We start from the raw sequence: 19768 nt of genomic DNA, 5'->3' as shown, positions 1-19768 counted from the left end.
TTGTACCTATTTTTGCCATGAGCCCCCCTGCCCAGGAAAGCCAGAGCTGGATGGAAACTTCACCCTCCCCACTTTTTTTTGCAAGACAACCATGGAGGCAACTCCTGGTCCTGCTTGTCCTGCACCAGTGTGGTGAATGTTTTAGGAGTTCCATTTCTTTTTAGCCCTTCCTCCACCTAATAAAAGATCTGGGCATATCACTGGTATTTGTCTGCATTTTCAAAGACTCCAGGAGAAGTTTTGTTTTTACAGCCTGTCCCTTTCCCCCTGCTCCTGCTGGGAGGGTCAGAGCAGCACATGGGTCTGCAGGGGAAGCTGAATACCATGACAAAGGTGAGTGCACCTCAGTGCTGAGAGCTCACAGGCACATGCAGTGGGGATGGGATCCTGGGCAGCACCCTGAGCCCTGTCATAAGCATTCTATCTCTGCCTTTGGTGTCCTCTGGCACTGTGCTCTCAGTCCCTGTCGAGCAGCTGTGCTAGGTAAGGTGGGAGCACAGCTGCAGCACTGCCCTCCCTTGCTTTGTCCATGAGGTCCATGGCCTTCACCAGGATGAAGGGGCAGTGGTGAGGGCTCTTAAGAGATGGCTCCTGGCCCCTCACAGCAGAGGAGGTAGGTAAATGTGAAGCTGTATGTGTCCAGGCAGCAGGTGAGGGGCTTTTTTGCACTTCCCAATTCTGTTTCAAGACCCAGAAGGAAAAAGAAAAAAAAAAATCTATTTCTACCATGAGAACCGCTTTTCTTTCTAAGTCACAGTTTCATCAGATCTCAAGTCCTGTGGGACCCAGTTGGCTTGGAAGAAGGCAGTGTGTCACACAGCCATCCCTCTCCCTCTGAGCAGCACCATATGACCTGCACTGGCATTCCCTTGCCCCAGCTCTGCTCTGGAGTCCTGCCCACAGGCAGCACTGTGCAGTCAGCCACGCACTCTCCCCTCTTCTCCAAGCAAAACTAAACAGGATGTTTTCTCATTTCCCTATGGTGTTGGGTCCAGCAGGGAGCTGCTACCAGCAGCCTGGTGCTATAGGAGCCAGGCAGGTGATACAAGCAAGCCTGATCCCAGAGAGAAGGCCCAGATAGCACCATCCCTCTTAGTGCCATTATCCAATATGAAGACTCCTCTGGGAATGCAGCGCTTAAATGCTGTCTTCATTCCTCTAGCACAGCTGTGAAGACAAAGGCGGCCACAACCACATTCGACCGAGCTGTTGCTGTGCTGCAAACAATGCTAAGTGCAGCAAGTGCAACTCCTGTACACTTGTCCTGCTAATTTGAGTGTGACTGGTGGTCAGTGAGGTGGATTGAGAACTGGCTGAATGGCAGAACTCAGAGGGTTGTCATCAGCGGCGCTGAGTCTAGTTGGAGGCCGGTAACTAGTGGTGTCTCCCAGGGGTCAGTACTGGGCCCAGTCTTGTTTAACTTCTTCATCAATGACCTGGATGAAGGGACAGAGCGTACCCTCAGCAAGTTTGCTGATGACACAAAACTGGGAGGTGTGGTGGATGCACCGGAAGGCTGTGCTGCCATTCAGCGAGACCTGGACAGGCTGGAGAGTTGAACAGACAGGAACCTGATGAAGTTCAACAAGGGCAAGTGCAGGGTCCTGCACCTGGGGAGGAACAACCCCATGCACCAGTACAGGCTCGGGGCTGACCTGCTGGAGAGCAGCTCTGCGGAGAGGGACCTGGGTGTCCTGGTGGATGACAAGTTGACCATGAGCCAGCAGTGTGCCCTGGTTGTCAAGAAGGCCAATGGGATCCTGGGGTGCATGAAGAGTGTGGCCAGTAGGTCGAGGGAGGTTCTCCTTCCCCTCTACTCTGCCCTGGTGAGGCCCCATCTGGAGTACTGTGTCCAGTTCTGGGCTCCCCACTTCAAGAAAGATGAGGAGCTACTGGAGAGAGTCCAGCGGAGGGCTACAAGGATGGTGAGGGGACTGGAGCATCTCTCCTACGAGGAGAGGCTGAGGGAGCTGGGCTTGTTCAGCCTGGAGAAGAGAAGGCTATGAGGGGACCTTATAAATGCTTACAAATATCTTAGGGGTGGGTGTCAGGAGGATGGGGCCAGACTCTTTTCAGTGGTGCCCAGCAACAGGACAAGGGGCAATGGGCACAAACTGAGGCATAGGAAGTTCTGTCTGAACATGAGGAAGAACTTCTTCCCTCTGAGGGTGACGGAGCCCTGGAACAGGCTGCCCAGGGAGGTTGTGGAGTCTCCTTCTCTGGAGATATTCAAGACCCGCCTGGACGCGGTCCTGTGCAGCCTGCTGTAGGTGACCCTGCTTCAGCAGGGGGGTTGGACTAGATGACCCACAGAGGGAGTTCCCTTCCAACCCCGAACATTCTGTGATTCTGTGACTGCAACAGCAAGGTACTGCAAAAAAAAAAAAACAAACCACAACACACCCAAAACCTCTCCACTCTTGAGCGTGCAGGGAATTACCTCAATTCCTCTGCCAGCCTTCTGCATGAGGTCCAAGCCCCCTGCCCCAGCAAGCAAGCTCCCCCACTGCCTTTGACCATTTCAGGAATGCTGTGCTCCTGCCCCATCATGGAATCAGCCACCAGCAGCACTCCAGCCCCCTGGCAGCAGCAGCAGCTTTATCCCAAATCCTGCATCCCTGCTGCAGTTTATGTGACACCATGGACCATCTTTGCACTGGTCTCCCCTTTGCTGACTTATGAAGACTAAATGGAACAGCAAAGCCCATAACCTTTTGCCAAAGTACTTCTCTAAATCTGTTCAGGCAGGCAGCTGTCACCCAGCAGCTTTACTTTTTCCAACAACCTTATAGATATTTACGTATAGGGATTGATAGTGGAACAGCACTGAACTTGTGCATAGCTGTTATTCAAAGCTTTAAATAACCCATGCGAATAAAACAGCTCAATTAACAGGGAAGTAGCAGTACAAGGATATTTTAATTTCCCATTTTTATTAGTAGACAGATGTGCAGAAGAGACAAAATAACTACTGCTGGGAAAAAAAAATGCATCAGTTAATTCTTTCTGGTAAATTATACTGAAGAAAAACATCTGAGCTTTCAGGTAAGAAACTACTAAGAAATCTAGTGTATCCTGCTGGTTTCAGAATGGTTGAAAACTGCATTTGACAGGGCATGTAGTTACAAATGTAAACACTAACATTGGCTGAGACAGGAGAAAAAGGTTAAGAAAAAAAAAAAATCAGCCTACACAGATCAGGTAAACATTTTTTCCACAAGTTCTTAAATAGTTTAAAAAAGAAAACCAAACCCACACCCTCATCTTTCAATATGTATCGAAAAAAAAGAAACCAGCAAGTCAACAGGCAATGACAGTGCACAAGACAGTGGGGAAGAGAAATTAATCTGGTTAACACAGAAGCTCTCAAAATGGGAGGCTTTGTGTCTTTAAAAAAAAGGGTAACAGAAGAGTTAAAATAATGCATCTTACAACACCCAGCTTGAAAATACAAGTTGCTGGAGAGTATACAGTAAAGATGGTCAAAAATACAAGGGAAATCCTGAAAGACGTATCATTTCAAACCGAGTCATCAGCACAGCCAGTGTTGCCACACTGCTCCTTTGCTCCCCACAGCCCCCCCCCGAAAGCTGGAGATTGGTGTCCCTGTCCCATTGTGGCCCTGAGACCAGTCCTGCAGCCAGGAATGCCAGGGCCCATTTTCCAACTCTGGCACTGCCCTTGCAGGGCTGGAGTGAAAGCTGGGGGGGGGGGGGGGCCACACTATCACTAGGTGCAGGAGAGCACTTCTGCTGACTCCAAAAAGCACCCTGGCCTGAGTCAGTCCTTGCTAGAAGGATGAGGTGAAGGAACCCACGTGGGATACTTCAGGAGGTGTCCAGCTGCCTCCCCAGGCAACATGCAAGCAGAATGGCAGACCATTGCAGGGAGCACTGAGTGACAAGGTATCACCACTTGGACTGCAGGGAGCAGAGGGATGCACCACCAGCACACCCTGAAGGAGAGGAGCAGGGACTGTCCCTGCTGCAGCAAATCCTAGCCAAGCAACATTTTGAAAATACATCTGCCTTGCTCACTTCAAACGGATCCCCCATCAGCCTTCCACTCCTCTTCAAGTGCTGCCTTCCCCTCCTCTCCCTGCAGGCAGCGCACTTTCAGCTTGCTCACTCTCATCCTGCTGCTCCTCATCCCAGGAGACAGTCCCAGAGCTGATCATAGCACAAAGTTTACTCCCATCAAAGCACCTCTGGAGGGACCACAGATGGTGACATATTGAAAACCCTGAGATATACAAAGGGGAGGCATAAACAAATACCCAAGCCTGCAGCTCTTATCAAGGTAACTGCCTCTGTACCTGTGGGAATGGAGGATCTCGCAGGGCCAGCACCCTAGACCTGCTCCTGGAGGTGCCAGGGCTCAGTGCAGGAGGGCAGGGCTGGATGCTGATCAAGGAATCATGTGAAAGGTGAATTCAGGCCACAGCACCACAGCCAAACAAGAGCAGCACACTACGAGTGATGGGCGCTGAGGGACTGAAGAAGAGAGTTCTGCAGATACAAGCATGCAGGGTCCCACCTGCCTGTGAGGGAGGGCTCTAAGCTCTGCCAAGAGCTCCCAAAAACATGCAGGAAGCTGGGAAGCTGAGCTTGGTGCACCAACTAAAGCATGCTGCTAAATAGCCTGTCAAAGCCTCCCACTGACCTTTTCCAGCCTGAAAGCACTGTGGGGTGAGCATGTGCAGCCCATGCCCCAGCCAGGCAGGCAGGGGAAGAGCCCAGAAAACATCCATCCCCTCTGCTCCATGCCCCAGCAGCCACAGGGAGACCCTGGCCACCCCAGGTAGGCACCAAAGGCAGCTTTGACTTCTGCTAACCCCACAGAGCTACAGCAGGGCTGCATTTACTAACATGTGACCTACATAAGCAATAGAAAGAAGGCTCAGGCCAGCACTGGACTTTGGCTGCAGGAAGCAAGGGCTGCTAGTGAGCACTAGGGCAGGAGGCTATGGGTCTCTCCCACTGCCAAAAAACAAGTTTGGGATGAATGCTGGCCTGCTGGGCAGCAGGATGCATGTCTGTTTTCCTCCCTCAGGAGAGGGTCAACTGGCAGCAGATCTCTGCAGCATGGCTAAAAACATTTTCAACCCCAACCTAGTCTGAAAACAAAAAAATAAATAGCAACCCAGGGCTCAGTTGTACAGACATGAAGTGTTAAGTGTTTATTTAGGGTTCATATCACAAGCCTTTTTCAGAGACAAAGCAGATTGTGCCCTCTGGGACCAGCTATTTTCTAACTTGAGCAGGCTGAAAAGGAATACTGTACCTTTCAGTAACATTCCATCAAGCTCAACACACAGTAGCTTTACACTCTCTGCCCCATACCTTATAAAGGAAAAGCCACCACCACCAAAAAGCTAAACAAATGTACACATGCTATTATTGTAAATGGAGCAGCTAAACCTTGGCAATTTGCTTTGTGTGGATTTTTTTTCTTCCCAGTAAATGCAGCACTTGAGCTCCTGAAAACCCAGCTTCCAATGGGTTTGTTCCAGCTTTAAACACACTAAACATCTCAATGCAAGACTGTATTTAATTCAAGAATTTAAACATGAGCAAACCTGTTTTGCTGTGAGCATTTAATAGAGAAGTGAAAAGGGGAGTTTCTTTTTTAAAAATAAATCATAATACAGTGATGAAAGGGTTAAGAATGCAAGAATTCTGACATTCTGTGGAGGGTCTCTAAGAGGTCCATAAAAAAGGAGCAAACAGATCCATACAACAGGAGACAAAGTTTTTTTGACACCCCCCCCTCCCCCCTCCCCACCAACGTTTTTGCTGGACTGCTGCTAGGTTACTGTTGCTCCCTTCTGGCCTGAGTCGGCAGGGCAGTACAGGGGCATAGAAGGAGCAGGTCACGACTCCTCATTGCCAGAATCATCGTCATCGTAACAGTCGGCATCCTCCTCCTCCTCGTCTTCATCATCAATGTCGTCATCATACAAGTCGTCATAAAGCAAATCTGAACTGTTGTCATTGGAAGGCACTTTAGTTTTGATGCAGTACTCTGCCAGTGTAGTGGGGACCTTCACGCCATCCTTCTCTGCCTCAGCTTTGGTAGCCAAAACCTGTTTCCTGCAGGGAGGATGACACAGCAATATGAGCAGGGCCACATGCTGGCAGCAGCCTGGCTCAACTCCCCACCTCCCAGCCAGCCCCAAGTCCAGCCCTCCTGGCAGCTCAGTCAGGAGAGCTGATGTTTGGCTGAAGCATCACAAGCAGCACTAGAAACAAATTTAGTTGCTGCAGCCCCAGGCTTGGGAGCACTCCAAGGGTGTTTGCAGCACACATGCTCTCAGCAACATACGAAATCAGTTATTCAACAGGACTCCACATTAGAGACCTGCCAGAGCTCAGAGCAAGTTTTATTACATTTGTTACAGAAGAGATGTTCAGGGATTTCCCAAGATGACTTATTGAGGTGGGTTCAGAGATGCATCCACAGCCACCCTCCACCACTGACTCTACCCCAGCATGCTCAAAACTGCAATTCCCACAAGCATTTGGCAGCTCTGAGCTCTCATTGGAGGGTAAGAACAGTCTGAGTACATGGCTGCACCCCAAGGTGTAGCTGTAACCCCAGCACTGCCTGTGGATGGCAGGAAACAAGTGTTTCCCATCATCCCAGGACAGGCTCTGGCTGCTGCCTCCTGAACTGTTGCTGGCCTGTGTTGCCTCCCAGCAGGGAGAGAAGCAGATGGCAGCCTGTCCCTTCATCTCCACCTGCCTGCTCATCAGTCTGCCATACTCTGTTTATGGAGTACATCCAGCTCTGCTGAAGCCAATGGAGCTAGAGGGGACTAAGATAACCTCCCAGCAAGGCTCTTTGCACAGCTCAGGCCAGTGACTGACTGCCCTGCATAGCTCCAACCAGGGGATATATCCTTCACATCCAGCTAGTGAGTCAATGCAGATGTGGTCTTGCCCCAGGCAAGCATGACAGTGGTCCCACTGCAGTATAGGCTGCCCATCCACCACTCCACAGCAATCCTGGCTCAAGTTTACATCATCTCCTCACAACACCTGATGAACCGTGAACTTATCAAAGGACAGTCAAGACTGAGCAGTGCTTCCAGCTAATCAAATCCAGCTTTGCAAGTGCTTGCCAAATCCTGCTGATATTCCTTCAAATTGAAGGGACAAGATTATGATTCATGAGTGCATTAAGCACAGAATTAGTAGGATGCAGTCAGTTTGAATCACATCCCAAGCAATACAAGCAGTGCTCAAAGGCAAGCAGGGACTTTGACTGGTATTTACTAGCAGCCAATAGGTTTTGCAGAGCATCATGCCAAATTAGTCTAAAAAAAGAACAATTCAAAGACAGATCAGCCCAGTCCTCCTGCTCCAGAAGTTTGCACCACTTGTAAGGGTCCAGACAATATGAGGTCAAGTGTCTCAAACACTCGTCTAAGGTGTTAATGTGAAGGACAAAGCCTGTGAGTGTTGGATACAGGGGAGTTGTACTTATCTTGTGCCAATAAGCACTGGGCCTGAGCGAAGGGCCCGCTCATCCTGGTGCCTAGCAGTCTGGTGCTAAATCAACCGAGTGACATCTGGACCGAGGGAGAGACCCTCACAGCCCGATACTACTCTGGTAAAGCTAAGCAGACCACTTTTAATTGCCTCCGAACCCAACTCCCTTTTTACAGCTAACAAGCCAATAGTCCTGCACCGGGAAGAGGTCAAACAGAGGTAACTGTGGTGGGGGAAGATCGCGACCACCGACTCAATTCAAGACCAAAAAGACTTGCCCCTCCCCACCTGTAAGGAGCATGCGTGCTAATTTACATGGAAAGCGAGGCTAACTTAGCCTATAACAGAAAAGGTGGTTATCACCAATTAGCATGAGAAGCAAGAGACTCAACTAAGGGGAGGGGGCTAACTACCTACAAAAACTGAGAAAATCACTGTAAAGGCGGCGCCCCTCAGGACCTGGACCCCCCCCTCCGTTGGCCGGATCAATGCTGGACCCGGGACTGGTGATATCTTTTTATTTCTTCTTCTTCCTCTTTTCCTCTCTAACTTTTCTTTTCTGTCCCCTCCCCATCCCCCCCCACGCTCTTTTCCTTCTCCTTTGAAACTATAAAAGCAAGGCTTACCATAATCGTACCACCATAGTTGGTTTGTCATAATCGTGACCATAATCGTGCCTCAGTAGTTTGCTTATCATAATTGTACCACTGTAATTTGCTTATCATAATTGTACCTCAGTAGCTTGCCTGTCATAATCGTGCCACAATAAGTTGATTTACCATAATCGTGAATAAACCTTGTAAAGTGATACGGGATCTCTGGTGTCGTTTCACCTTAATCCAACCGAGAGGATTGGCGAATCTGAGTCACTCTCGTTAATGGAGTGGGGCATTTGATCACTCATTACTGGGATGTGACATCACTTCTGTGTGATGAAAATCCTAGAGGGACCAGAAGCATGGACTTAGAATAAGACCGTAAAATTCATTTCCAAAGGAGAAACCACAGCGAGAAGCTGGATTCAACAAATTCTGCAAGCATCCTGTTTCATAGGATTCAAAAGCAGGAGTCCAGTAGCACAGTATCACGCATGGCAAAGCTTACCTTATGATTTCAGCATACTCCTTGTCTTTTCCTTTACTGTCCCTCCATTTCCTGAACATGACCGACGCATCCACATTGGCAGGAGAGAATGTGTTGGGCTCATTAAGCAAAGAGATTACACTCAGTAAGATAGTCCTGAAAAAGGTAACCACAAAAGCACAGTCAGAGCTAACACATTCCCAGATTCCAGATGCCAGCAACTTTTTAGGTGACTTGTTTAAAGTCAAAACTTAAGGATAATTAAGGATAGTTAAGGATAATAGTTCAAGTAAGAGCAGATATTTATGAACTTCAGACCTTGGCCATCAGCATAGGGAAAATTACACAATTCAAAACCCAAAGACCTAATCTGATGACAGAACATCACATCTGTGCATGTGCTTGTGATGGGGCAGCAAGCAAAGCTTGTATTAGACTATAACCCAGCTTGTCCACATCACCCATGGATGGTGCAGGGTTGGAAACACGTTTGGTGAGCCTGTTCCTCATGAGATTTGGCCTCTCAGCAGAAAGCCAGGCTCTTTGCCTCCCCCATGTAGGGATGGCCACTACAACCCAAGGCCATTACAGAATCACAGAACGGTAGGGATTGGAGGGGACCTCTGTGGGTCATCTAGTCCAACCCTCCTGCCGAAGCAGGGTCACCTACAGCAGGCTGCACAGGACTGCGTCCAGGCGGGTCTTGAATATCTCCAGAGAAGGAGACTCCACAACCTCCCTGGGCAGCCTGTTCCAGGGCTCTGTCACCCTCAGAGGGAAGAAGTTCTTCCTCATGTTCAGACAGAACTTCCTGTGCTTCAGTTTGTGCCCATTGCCCCTTGTCCTGTCGCTGGGCACCACTGAAAAGAGTCTGGCCCCATCCTCCTGACACCCACCCTTAAGATATTTATAAGCATTTATAAGGTTCCCTCGCAGCCTTCTCTTCTTCAGGCTAAACAAGCCCAGCTCCCTCAGCCTTTCCTCCTAAGAGAGATGCTCCAGTCCCCTCATCATCCTCGTAGCACTCTGCTGGACTCTCTCCAGTAGCTCCTCATCTTTCTTGAAGTGGGGAGCCCAGAACTGGACACAGTACTCCAGATGGGGCCTCACCAGGGCAGAGTAGAGGGGAAGGAGAACCTCCCTCGACCTGATGGCCACACTCTTCTTCATGCACCCCAGGATCCCATTGGCCTTCTTGGCAGCCAGGGCACACTGCTGGCTCATGGTCAACTTGTCATCCAACAGGACACCCAGGTCCCTCTCCGCAGAGCTGCTCTCCAGCAGGTCCACCCCAAGCCTGTACTGGTGCATGGGGTTGTTCCTCCCCAGGTGCAGGACCCTGCACTTGCCCTTGTTGAACTTCATCAGGTTCCTCTCCGTTCAACTCTCCAGCTTGTCCAGGTCTCGCTGAATGGCAGCACAGCCTTCCAGTGTATCCACCACTCCTCCCAGTTTTGTGTCATCAGCAAACTTGCTGAGGGTACACTCTAACTCTTCATCCAGGTCGTTGATGAAGAAGTTGAACAAGACTGGGCCCAGTACTGACCCCCCTGGGGGACACCACTAGTTACCAGCCTCCAACTAGACTCAGTGCCACTGACGACAACCCTCTGAGTTCTGCCATTCAGCCAGTTCTCAGTCCACCTCACTGACCACTCATCCAGCCCACACTTCCTGAGCTTCCCTAGGAGGATGTTATGGGAGACAGAGTCAAAAGCCTTGCTGAAGTCGATTCATTCAGCTGCTGGTACTCAAAGCCAGCATGAGCCAGTCATGTAACCCTTGGCAGACAGCCTTCTTGGATTTCTAGCAGCAGCACAGAGCTGCTAGATGTCCTGCTCGCATTTACCAGGGGCAAACACCACCTCCCTCGCCCAGATCCTTTTCCTGAGTTTCCTACAACCCTTTGCACTTCAAAGATTCATCCCTTTTCTGCTCACACAGTGCCACAACCAGCACAAAACTCAGTAATTCCCATCAGGGAGCTCTACACACCCAGCCACCTGGCTGTAACTACCACTGCAATAGCTTCACATGTCTGAGGTAGTCCTGCTGGCAATAGCTTTTGATTTAAATGGAAGGGAAGAACAAGAGATAAGGAATATGTCTTGAAATACAGCAGTACATAGCAACTGTTTTGCAGAACTTGATTAAAGGTGAGCACAGCCCCAGCTGTATTTACACTGATTTAGGGGCACATTCAGAGCAGCATGTGCTGAGCACATCTACCAGATCATATATCTGGGATACAATTGCAGGAAATGCTTGGTCATTTGGATGCAGAGTTTCTTGAAAGGTTTTGGAACTAAAACCTTGTGTCTGGCCAGACTGTTCAGCACAGCTATCAGGAGTCTTACACAACTTACTTTCCAAATTACATAATTCAGTAGGAAAAAGAACAGCAGCTCTGGAAAGAACTGTCTAGTCAGACTGGAATGATGGGCAGAAGAGAGACCATCTTCTACTTCATCTCAGGAATTGATTTAAAAGCCTTTGATTCTCAGCAAACAGGCTGTAAAACCAACATGTTCTCCAGCATCATTGCAGCAGCTTTACTGCAGAACAAGAAAAGTCTAGGGAAGGCCAAGGACAGGAATTAGCATCTGGATTTAGCATCTGCTCTACCATACTTCCATCAACAAAGTGAGGAGATTCCAGTTTCCACTATGGTGCCCCCAGACTCCAAAGTCAGTGCAAAGCTACTTAAATACACCAAGGCAACCGTCTATTAGAGGTAAGGCTCTCTGCACTCTTCATTCCCAACCAGCGCATTAGATCAACTCCATCACTGCTGATACCTTAAGAGATGGACAGTCTCCTCCAACTGAAACCCTGCTGCTGCAGGTAAGCAAGGTGAACAAGGTACAGTAACAGGAAGGGATCCCAATACATGCAATCTGACAGGACCAAAACCACAAAAAAGTTCAACCACATATGACTGAAAACATCCTCGGCATCAAATATGAACTGCACCAGACTGGATACAGACTGACTCTCTCCAGTATTGTCAGGGATCTGTTGTTGCCTCAGTCGAGGTTGTTCTAGCATGTTGTTTCATGCAAGTTGTTTGCATGAAGAGTAGGGATTTCAAGCCCACCTTCTGCTTTCTTACATCCCCCCCATCCCATTCTGCGGAACAGTGTGCTCATCAGCTGCCATGCCACTTTGTTTTAAGTGTTTACAGTGCTGTTGTCTTCAGAGTGAGTCCCTCTACATCCCTGTATCAACAAAGGAGAGAAACCAGTAGAGGCTCAAGGAATCAGACCTGTTTAGTGCCTTTTTCTCTCCACATATCAACAGAAGGCTCAGACACGGATGAATTTAATCTAAACGAAAACAGACATTACATAGAGTGGCTGGGGCTCCCAGCCAGCTCATCCTGTTATATACCTTGTTGAAAAGGATTTTTTTGTTGTTCCAGCTACTATCTACACTGCAGCTTCTCAGAGCCATATAGATTTGTACATATAGATTTGTCCTAACACATTTTTACTCTCCAGTATAAAGTAAGAGGTTTTGGCTTAGGCTGTACTGACAGTAATTTTAGATCTGGACAGTTTCTGCAACCAGCTCAATGCACTAAAGCGGCCAAAAAAGCCAAAAAAGATGGGCATCCTCAGGAAACAAAGCAATAGTAAGACAGGGCATCACCTATCCTCACAAGATACAGATGTATCATCTTGAATACTGTGCTCAGTTCTGGCCTGTGCACCTCAAAGGGCAGAGTGAGGCCAGGGGAGATATGGAGAAGTGCAACTAAAATGATCAAAGAGCCTCAACCCCTAAGCCCTGCCACCACTTCCTCAGCTTTATGGGACACAAGAAGACAAGCAGCATTCTCTGCCACACAAATCACAGCTGCATTCCTTCACTTCTTGCTGGATGTTTTCCATATTTACTTATGCCTGCCTCATCTAGTGATGGGAAAGTCCATATTGACTGTGTTTAAAAAAAATTAATGAGCATGCTTGACACCATTAGAGAGAGCAGCACAGGTGTTCTCAAAGTTGAAGAATGACATTCCTCCCCTCCAGACACTTCAACCAGTCATCTGTAGTAAACCGTCAATACTCAGCAGTATTTACAGAATTCAGCAGCTGAAGAGAAGCCCTAGGTTACACACACAGCTCATTACAACAAGCATGCTCCCCTCCTGCACCTTCAGCCCTGCTGCCTCCTGCAAGGCTTCAGAGTGTCAGGCAAAGTCAGATGGGACCCCAGCAGGATGCATTTCTATCAGCACTTAGCCCATTGGGTGATGCTGGCAGCAGTCTAACAGTTAAGGATAAGTTGTATTTCTGATTGCTGATATAGCTGAGGATTTTTTTCTCCCCAAATGCAACCCTTAAGCCCAACATGTTCCAAGAGAGTAAGCATAAAAAACTGCACCATGGTAAGGAAGAGCAGAAATCAGAGAACTAGCACCATGAGAAGTTTCATGTCAATCTTTAGGTTTGTCTATACTAAAATGCTCAAAATGTGCATGCAATATAAGTAATTAATGCCCAAAGCTGTTTCCTATAAGTTGAGGCTTGTCACATAGTCCTAACCATATCGGATGTACGAAAAAACAGTTTAATAGCCATGTGAGTGGAGGGACAGGTGAACACAACTTAGCAATCATAGAATCACAGAATCATAGAAAGTTTTGGGTCGGAAGGGACCCCTAGAGGTCATCTAGTCCAACCCCCCCGCAGCGAGCAGGGACACCGCTAACTAGATCAGGTTGCTCAGAGCCCTGTCCAACCTGGTCTTGAATGTTTCCAGGGATGGGGCCTCCACTACCTCTCTGGGCAACCCATTCGTTCCAGTGTTTCACCACCCTCATTTTAAAGAATTTCTTCCTTATATCCAGCCTAAACCTACCCTGTTTTAGTTTAAAACCATTACCCCTCGTCCTGTCACTGCTGTCTCTACTAAACAGATTGTCCCCATCTTTCCTATAGGCTCCCTTTAAGTACTGAAATGCTGCAGTCAGGTCTCCCCGCAGCCTTCTCTTCTCCAGACTGAACAAGCCCAACTCTCTCAGCCTGTCCTCATAGGAGAGGTGCTCCAGCCCTCGGATCATTTTTGTAGCCCTCCTTTGGACCCGCTCCAACAGTTCCATGTCCTTCTTGTGCTGAGGGCTCCAGAGCTGAATGCAGTACTCCAGGTGAGGTCTCACCAGAGCAGAGTAGAGGGGCAGAATCACCTCCCTCGACCTGCTGGCCACGCTTCTCTTGATGCAGCCCAGGACAAGGTTGGCCCTCTGGGCTGCCAGCGCACATTGCCAGCTCATGTCCAGCCTTTCATCTATCAGTACCCCCAAGTCCCTCTCAGCAGGGCTGCTCTCGATCCTTTCATCCCCCAGCCTGTATTGATACCGGGGATTACCCCGACCCAGGTGTAGGACCTTGCACTTGGCCTTGTTGAACCTCATGAGGTTCACACAGGCCCACCTCTCCAGCTTGTCCAGGTCCCTCTGGATGGCATCCCGTCCTTCTGGTGTCTCAACCGTACCACTCAGCTTGGTGTCATCTGCAAACTTGCTGAGGGTACACTCGATGTCACTGTCCATGTCATTGATAAATATATTGAACAGCACCGGTCCCAGTACAGACCCCTGAGGGACTCCACTCGTCACTGGTCTCCATCCGGACATTGAGCCGTTGACCACTACCCTTTGGCTGCGACAATATATAGCTTAAAATAGTATTTCAACTTTTTTGTTTCATTTGTTAAATCTGAACTAGAACTTTGAGATGTTGCTTCATACTCACTTGTACTTGGTACAGATGGATTGGATAACATTTACCTCAAGCTCTGAAGGTCAGATTCCCAATTCTTCATGACTTCACGCAACTAAGACACACCATTTCTCTTGAGCCTTTTTAACCTTGAAGTAGCATGCTCCAGGAGGAACATCAGTTGTTATAGTTTGCGGACTGCTACAATTCCTGGTCTCTTACCACGTTAGCTCTAGTTCAGCACTTTGCAGAGTGTGTGTGTTACAATCCTATTCCAAGGGTCAGGAATCCAATGTCCCCCTTGCTAGAACTTTGCTTTGACAAAGTCTCTTTTCAAATGAATTTCATGAAGCCAAGGTAAATGAAAGCTGAGTCAAACTATCAGACAACCCTTTTCAAATCACTGCACTCCCTCAGGTGTGCTGAGATCCCTAGTTGGATTTACCAATAACTAACAGTTGAGGAACCAACATCTAATAAATCAATCACTCTGAAAGCAAGCATAATTCTCATATGATATGCTAAAAATCTAGAGGCAATTATTTTAACCTTATTTGGATAATAAATCAGATTTAAAAGTTAGAACCTTAAGTTCTAACTTAGGTCTAAGTAAGGTTAAGTACCTTACTTCAAGGTTTTTCCACTACGTCACTTACTACTCCAGCTGCACAGGTTAGCGAGCGGCTACTTGATATGAGTTTTATCAGTTCTTTATTGGCAATGTCTTGTAATGAGAATGAAATTCAGCTGGTGTTTCAAAAAAATGGGCAGGTTAGCCTTGAATGCCTCTGGTACTTAGTGATCCTTTTTTTTTTTGGCAGGAAGAAAACTACCTGGCTAACTGCTCAAGATACCATGCTGCAGGACAGGAGACAGAGACAAATACTGCAAGGCAAACAGCAGGTAGGATTATGCACAAAGTTACTCCTACTGGGCCCAAATACCCAAAAATGTTCTTTTCCACTAGTGGTATCTTGAAGGAGTTTGAAAAACCTAAGCATAAGATAACATGGACTGTGAAAGGCTAGAACATTTCAGATATTTTGCTTTAAGAACATGAAACCTTGTGAACAGGACATAAGTCTCCACATTGTTAGCCCAGCATCAGGACACGCATCACTTCAGATAGCTTGATAACTCTGGTTCCCACCCAATTCATGACCTAAAGCTCCTAAAGTCTTAAATTCCCTTCCAAACATTCTCCAACACAAACTTAATCTTGGAGAGAAACAACAGACCTTTGAGGTCACCGCGGTACATCAGATTCACACCGTTACCTGACGTTTTGGGTAGGGTTCCACCTCTCGGATGGCAGCTCTCCACTTTGTGGGTCATCTACAGGTGGATGAAGAATTGAAATACATACATCTCCATTCTGCAAGACAGAAACAAAAGTTGAGAATAGCCTGGCTTGAGGCAGAGGTCCGACGACTCAACTCCACCACTCTGGCTATGTTCTGAGCAGTTTAACCTTGTTGATATGGATACCCCAAGTACCAGTAAATACACATGCAAGAACTTAAAACATCTCTCAGTTCTTCCTGGGTCTACTGTATTTATATGTTCAAAAGTTTCCCTTGCTAAACAGGATTAGTCTGCAAATTGGTACAAAACAATCTCAAGAGGTTTAAAGAATGTAGCAAAGTAAGCAAAAATAGAAATAAAGTCATATAAAACTAAATTAGTCTCCAGATAGCAAGTACTGTTAGAGTGACAGAAGTGAGCTTTAGTCACAAGACACCCAAAGTACGGTTAAAAAAAATTTTGTTCCCAGTGGTAGCTGAGTTAGCTACAGGAATTTTTGAATTGAAGGGTTTAGCACTCTCTACCAGCTCAGGTATCAAAACAATGCTTCTCCCAGACACAAGGAGGTTGAACAGATAGTGCAGGGCAAGCTTACACCGCTCCCCCTAGGACACAGCTGTTTGAAATATCAGATGAAAAAGCAGGAGATGCTTTCTGAAGGTTTCACTGAAAATCCCTTCCAGCATGCAAGAGGAAGAATATTTTGGCAGCATATGGAAGCCATACAGCCATGTAATCCTCAATCTGTGTTCTATTCACCAGTGTTACAGCCTGAATATAGATTTAAAGCTCCATAATGCCTACCATCATAAACACTTTAAGCAGCCTGTAAAACCAATGCTCCATCAGCAACAGCATGCTGACATGATTACTTTGTAGGAGTGCTGTAGCAGTATTTACCACAGCTGATATTCTCCACTGAAGTTAACTCCAAGGGCTCAGGAGGTCCCAATGACTTACTGCAGGATGGGGTGAAGGCACAGATGGGGCCTGAGGCTGGCCAGCAGATGTTGACCTCTCCAGGCCCCACTGGCTTGCTGCCTCTTGCAGCCAGCTGCTGGGATGACTTACAAGTTCCCAGAGGCAGCCCCACACCTTCAGGTGGCACAGCCTCAGCTGATGGGCAGCAGTCGCACTGTCCCTTGTCACCCTGATCCAAGGTACAGGTTGATGATAGGAACAAGAGAAGCTGCAGATCAGTTCTGTTCAAGACCACAGGCTGCCAGTTCCCCACACACCTGTTCTCAGCTGTATCCTAAGGACCCTCCCACACTGCTCAACGCACAGGAGTCAAAACACAAAGTAGCACTGCTCACAGAAATAGCATCTATGACTTTGAGCCCAAGCCAGTGATCACAGCTGCAGACAGCAACAGCTCACCTGAATGGCCTCCCAAACATTTCAACTCTCCTTGATTAACAGTGACATTTATTTTATAGCCAAATGAGATCCTGCTTCAACATTGGAGGCTTGTGATCAGTATCCAGATTTCAGCAGCTCACTAACCCTGCCAGGTATGCTAATTTAGCAAGCCCTCATCATTTATAAGCAGTTTTTTGTCAAGAACACAACAAAAAACAGCAGCATAGCACCTGGAGCTGCTGAATACCCAAGCACCCACTTATGTTGTTAGAACAGTTTGCCATAACAAGGCAGTTTCCTTTTTAGGACTCTAACAGGCTTGTGCAATCTAGAAAATATTTTTTAATATCATTTTAAGGCAAAGTTAACTTTACTAATGTTAGATTACGTTCACACCCTATTCTGGTTTTACTCATAATTTCCATGAGTTTACCCAGTTTCTCCTTTAACCATCTCCTGGCCAGTGCTGGTGGCCAGGAGAAGCCATCACTGCACTCAGTGGAAGTTCCTCATGTGATCAGGTAAGCAGCATGTGGACAAGCAGATATTTGGTAATATGAAGATAGAGAGGGAAGCAAAAATGTGAGAAGTTTCCCTCTTGCAACAATCAATGCTACATGTTTGGGAATTCAAGCAGGGCAGCACTGCGTTACAGAGTCTGGAAGGTTAAAGGTGTCAGTGGGGCCTGATGAGATCAGCACAAGGTTTTAGGGATCACTGTAGTCAATGGGAGAGCCTTTCCCCTCATACATTTTTGAAAGATATAAACAAGGAGGACAGGGTATTCATCTGCCAATGGAAAATAGCCTATACTTCTATTAGGACTGAGAACTTATGTCATAAAAATAAAAACCAAGTCTTGAATGCAGTTTTACTGAAATTCAACTAGATGACCCAAGTAAACTGGAGATGGGGAAAACACACAAGTTACTCAAGTCTCATCGCTCAGAACTGGAACGTCAGCCCCAACCTCTCCATCTGGTCCCACCAGCAGATTCTGTACACTGCTGCTTTCTTTCATCTTCCTTACATGGAAAGATTTTTTCCCCTCCTCCTGACAAACCCTCAAACTTCAAGCCCTTTGCTGATTTATTCTCAGTTTTATTTGGAGTTATTCCAGTGCCTCATCTTCATTGCTTAAATGTTGTTGCCAAAACAGCCTGCAAGCTGCTTCAGATTCCTTCACCTCCAAGAAATACCACTATGAACACAAAGTACAAAGCTGAGAGCTGAAGCATTTGAAGACAGCCCCAAAATACACCCATCAAGTTTTGGGTTAGTTTCTCCTCCTACTTTCAGTTGTTTCTAGAGCCAATTTTTCATCTTCCCCACCAGGACTGTGAGAGATCCTTTCCAAGACTCATTTTGTACATACCATTTTGGTAACCATTTCCCTCTCACCTCCTGCATGAGAATTTCTGGATTCAGAATCAACATCCACAGTACAGATCTGCAGTAATCTGCAGGTCTCAAAGTTGACTTTATTTATAGATCAAACTCCCATGTACCTGAAATAGAGCCTTAAAGAGAAACATCATCCTTAGCTACATGCAAGATTCAGTGCCAAGTCCAAATCTCAAGTCAGAAGACTGTCAGATGACTGATTTCAGGATGTCCCTGGGTTTAGGGCAACTCTCCTGAGCACCCAGTAATTAAAGCTGATTACTATCTTGCTTTGCATTGAAGTTTGGAGAGGCTTTTGGTCATTTATTACTAAGCCATCAGTACTGTTTTTACCATGACATTTGCATACTTATTCCAGGCTGGGCATTTAACAGCAGCAACTTGTTAGAAGAGGGCCTTCCAAGTCCAAGGCATTAACTGAAGCCATTGTTCACAGCAAGGAAAAGAAGTGACATTCCTGTTTTAAAGTGGACCCAAAGGAAGCCTCTCATAGGAAGATCTATGATGAGGTGACAGAGCTGCACCAACAGAACATTTTTTAAAGGCCTTTAGCTCCTCATAAACTATTCAAGCAGTAATCCTAGCAGGCTGACACTTGGCTAGGATATCCAAGAGTTTAGCAGGGATTCGACTGGCCTCCAGTCAAGCTTAAGTTAAGTTTTGAGCCAAAACAGGCCTTCAAATTTCAAATACAGCTCTATGAAATTTGGTAATTTTGAACCAACTGAATGAAATTAAATGCTTCTCACAATCTTTGCAGCAGCACTATTAAACTGTCTCCAGCTGCTGCTCACATGAGCTCTAACACAACAGCTCAACTCAACCAGGCTCCAGGATAAACCTTAAAGGCCACTTGATAGATGAAAGCCCATCAAGAAACACAACATAGTCCATTCACACCAGATGCAGGGCAACATATGCTGTGCCCCAGCAACAGCAAAGGTTAGCCTGAGCGCTGCCATATTAACACAGCTGGGCCACCATCAGCCCCTGAGCTAGTTCATCAACAGAGCACCACTACATGTTGAGATGCACTAGACATATCCTCATTGCAGCACTTCCCCCATTGCTTTGGTCTATGATGACTTCACCTTAAATCTCTCCAAGCAGCCTGTGTTCAGCATCATAGAAATCATAGAAAGTTTTGGGTCGGAAGGGACCCCTAGAGGTCATCTAGTCCAACCCCCCCACAGCGAGCAGGGACACCGCTAACTAGATCAGGTTGCTCAGAGCCCTGTCCAACCTGGTCTTGAATGTTTCCAGGGATGGGGCCTCCACTACCTCTCTGGGCAACCCATTCGTTCCAGTGTTTCACCACCCTCATTTTAAAGAATTTCTTCCTTATATCCAGCCTAAACCTACCCTGTTTTAGTTTAAAACCATTACCCCTCGTCC

At 47.2% G+C, this 19768-nt stretch overlaps 1 protein-coding gene across 1 annotated transcript in view; it reads right to left on the bottom strand.

Annotated features, from left to right (window-relative positions):
- Positions 1–5153: 5153 nt before the first annotated feature.
- Positions 5154–19768, bottom strand: part of LOC142365671 (ubiquitin-conjugating enzyme E2 R2) — an 89475-nt gene continuing 74860 nt past the window's right edge. Inside the window, exons 3-5 of the mRNA XM_075446713.1 lie at positions 15580–15677; positions 8598–8732; positions 5154–6092 (exon numbers count right to left, since the gene is read on the bottom strand). Of these exons, the coding sequence (XP_075302828.1) occupies positions 5873–6092; positions 8598–8732; positions 15580–15677 (453 nt within the window). The 3' untranslated portion in view covers positions 5154–5872. The remainder of the gene's footprint in view (positions 6093–8597; positions 8733–15579; positions 15678–19768) is intronic.

Source organism: Opisthocomus hoazin, chromosome W (genome assembly GCF_030867145.1).
Source record: "Opisthocomus hoazin isolate bOpiHoa1 chromosome W, bOpiHoa1.hap1, whole genome shotgun sequence".
NCBI classification, from domain to species: domain Eukaryota; kingdom Metazoa; phylum Chordata; class Aves; order Opisthocomiformes; family Opisthocomidae; genus Opisthocomus; species Opisthocomus hoazin.
The sequence above is the reverse complement of the archived record's forward strand: the minus strand, read 5'-3'. Positions and strand labels throughout refer to the sequence as shown.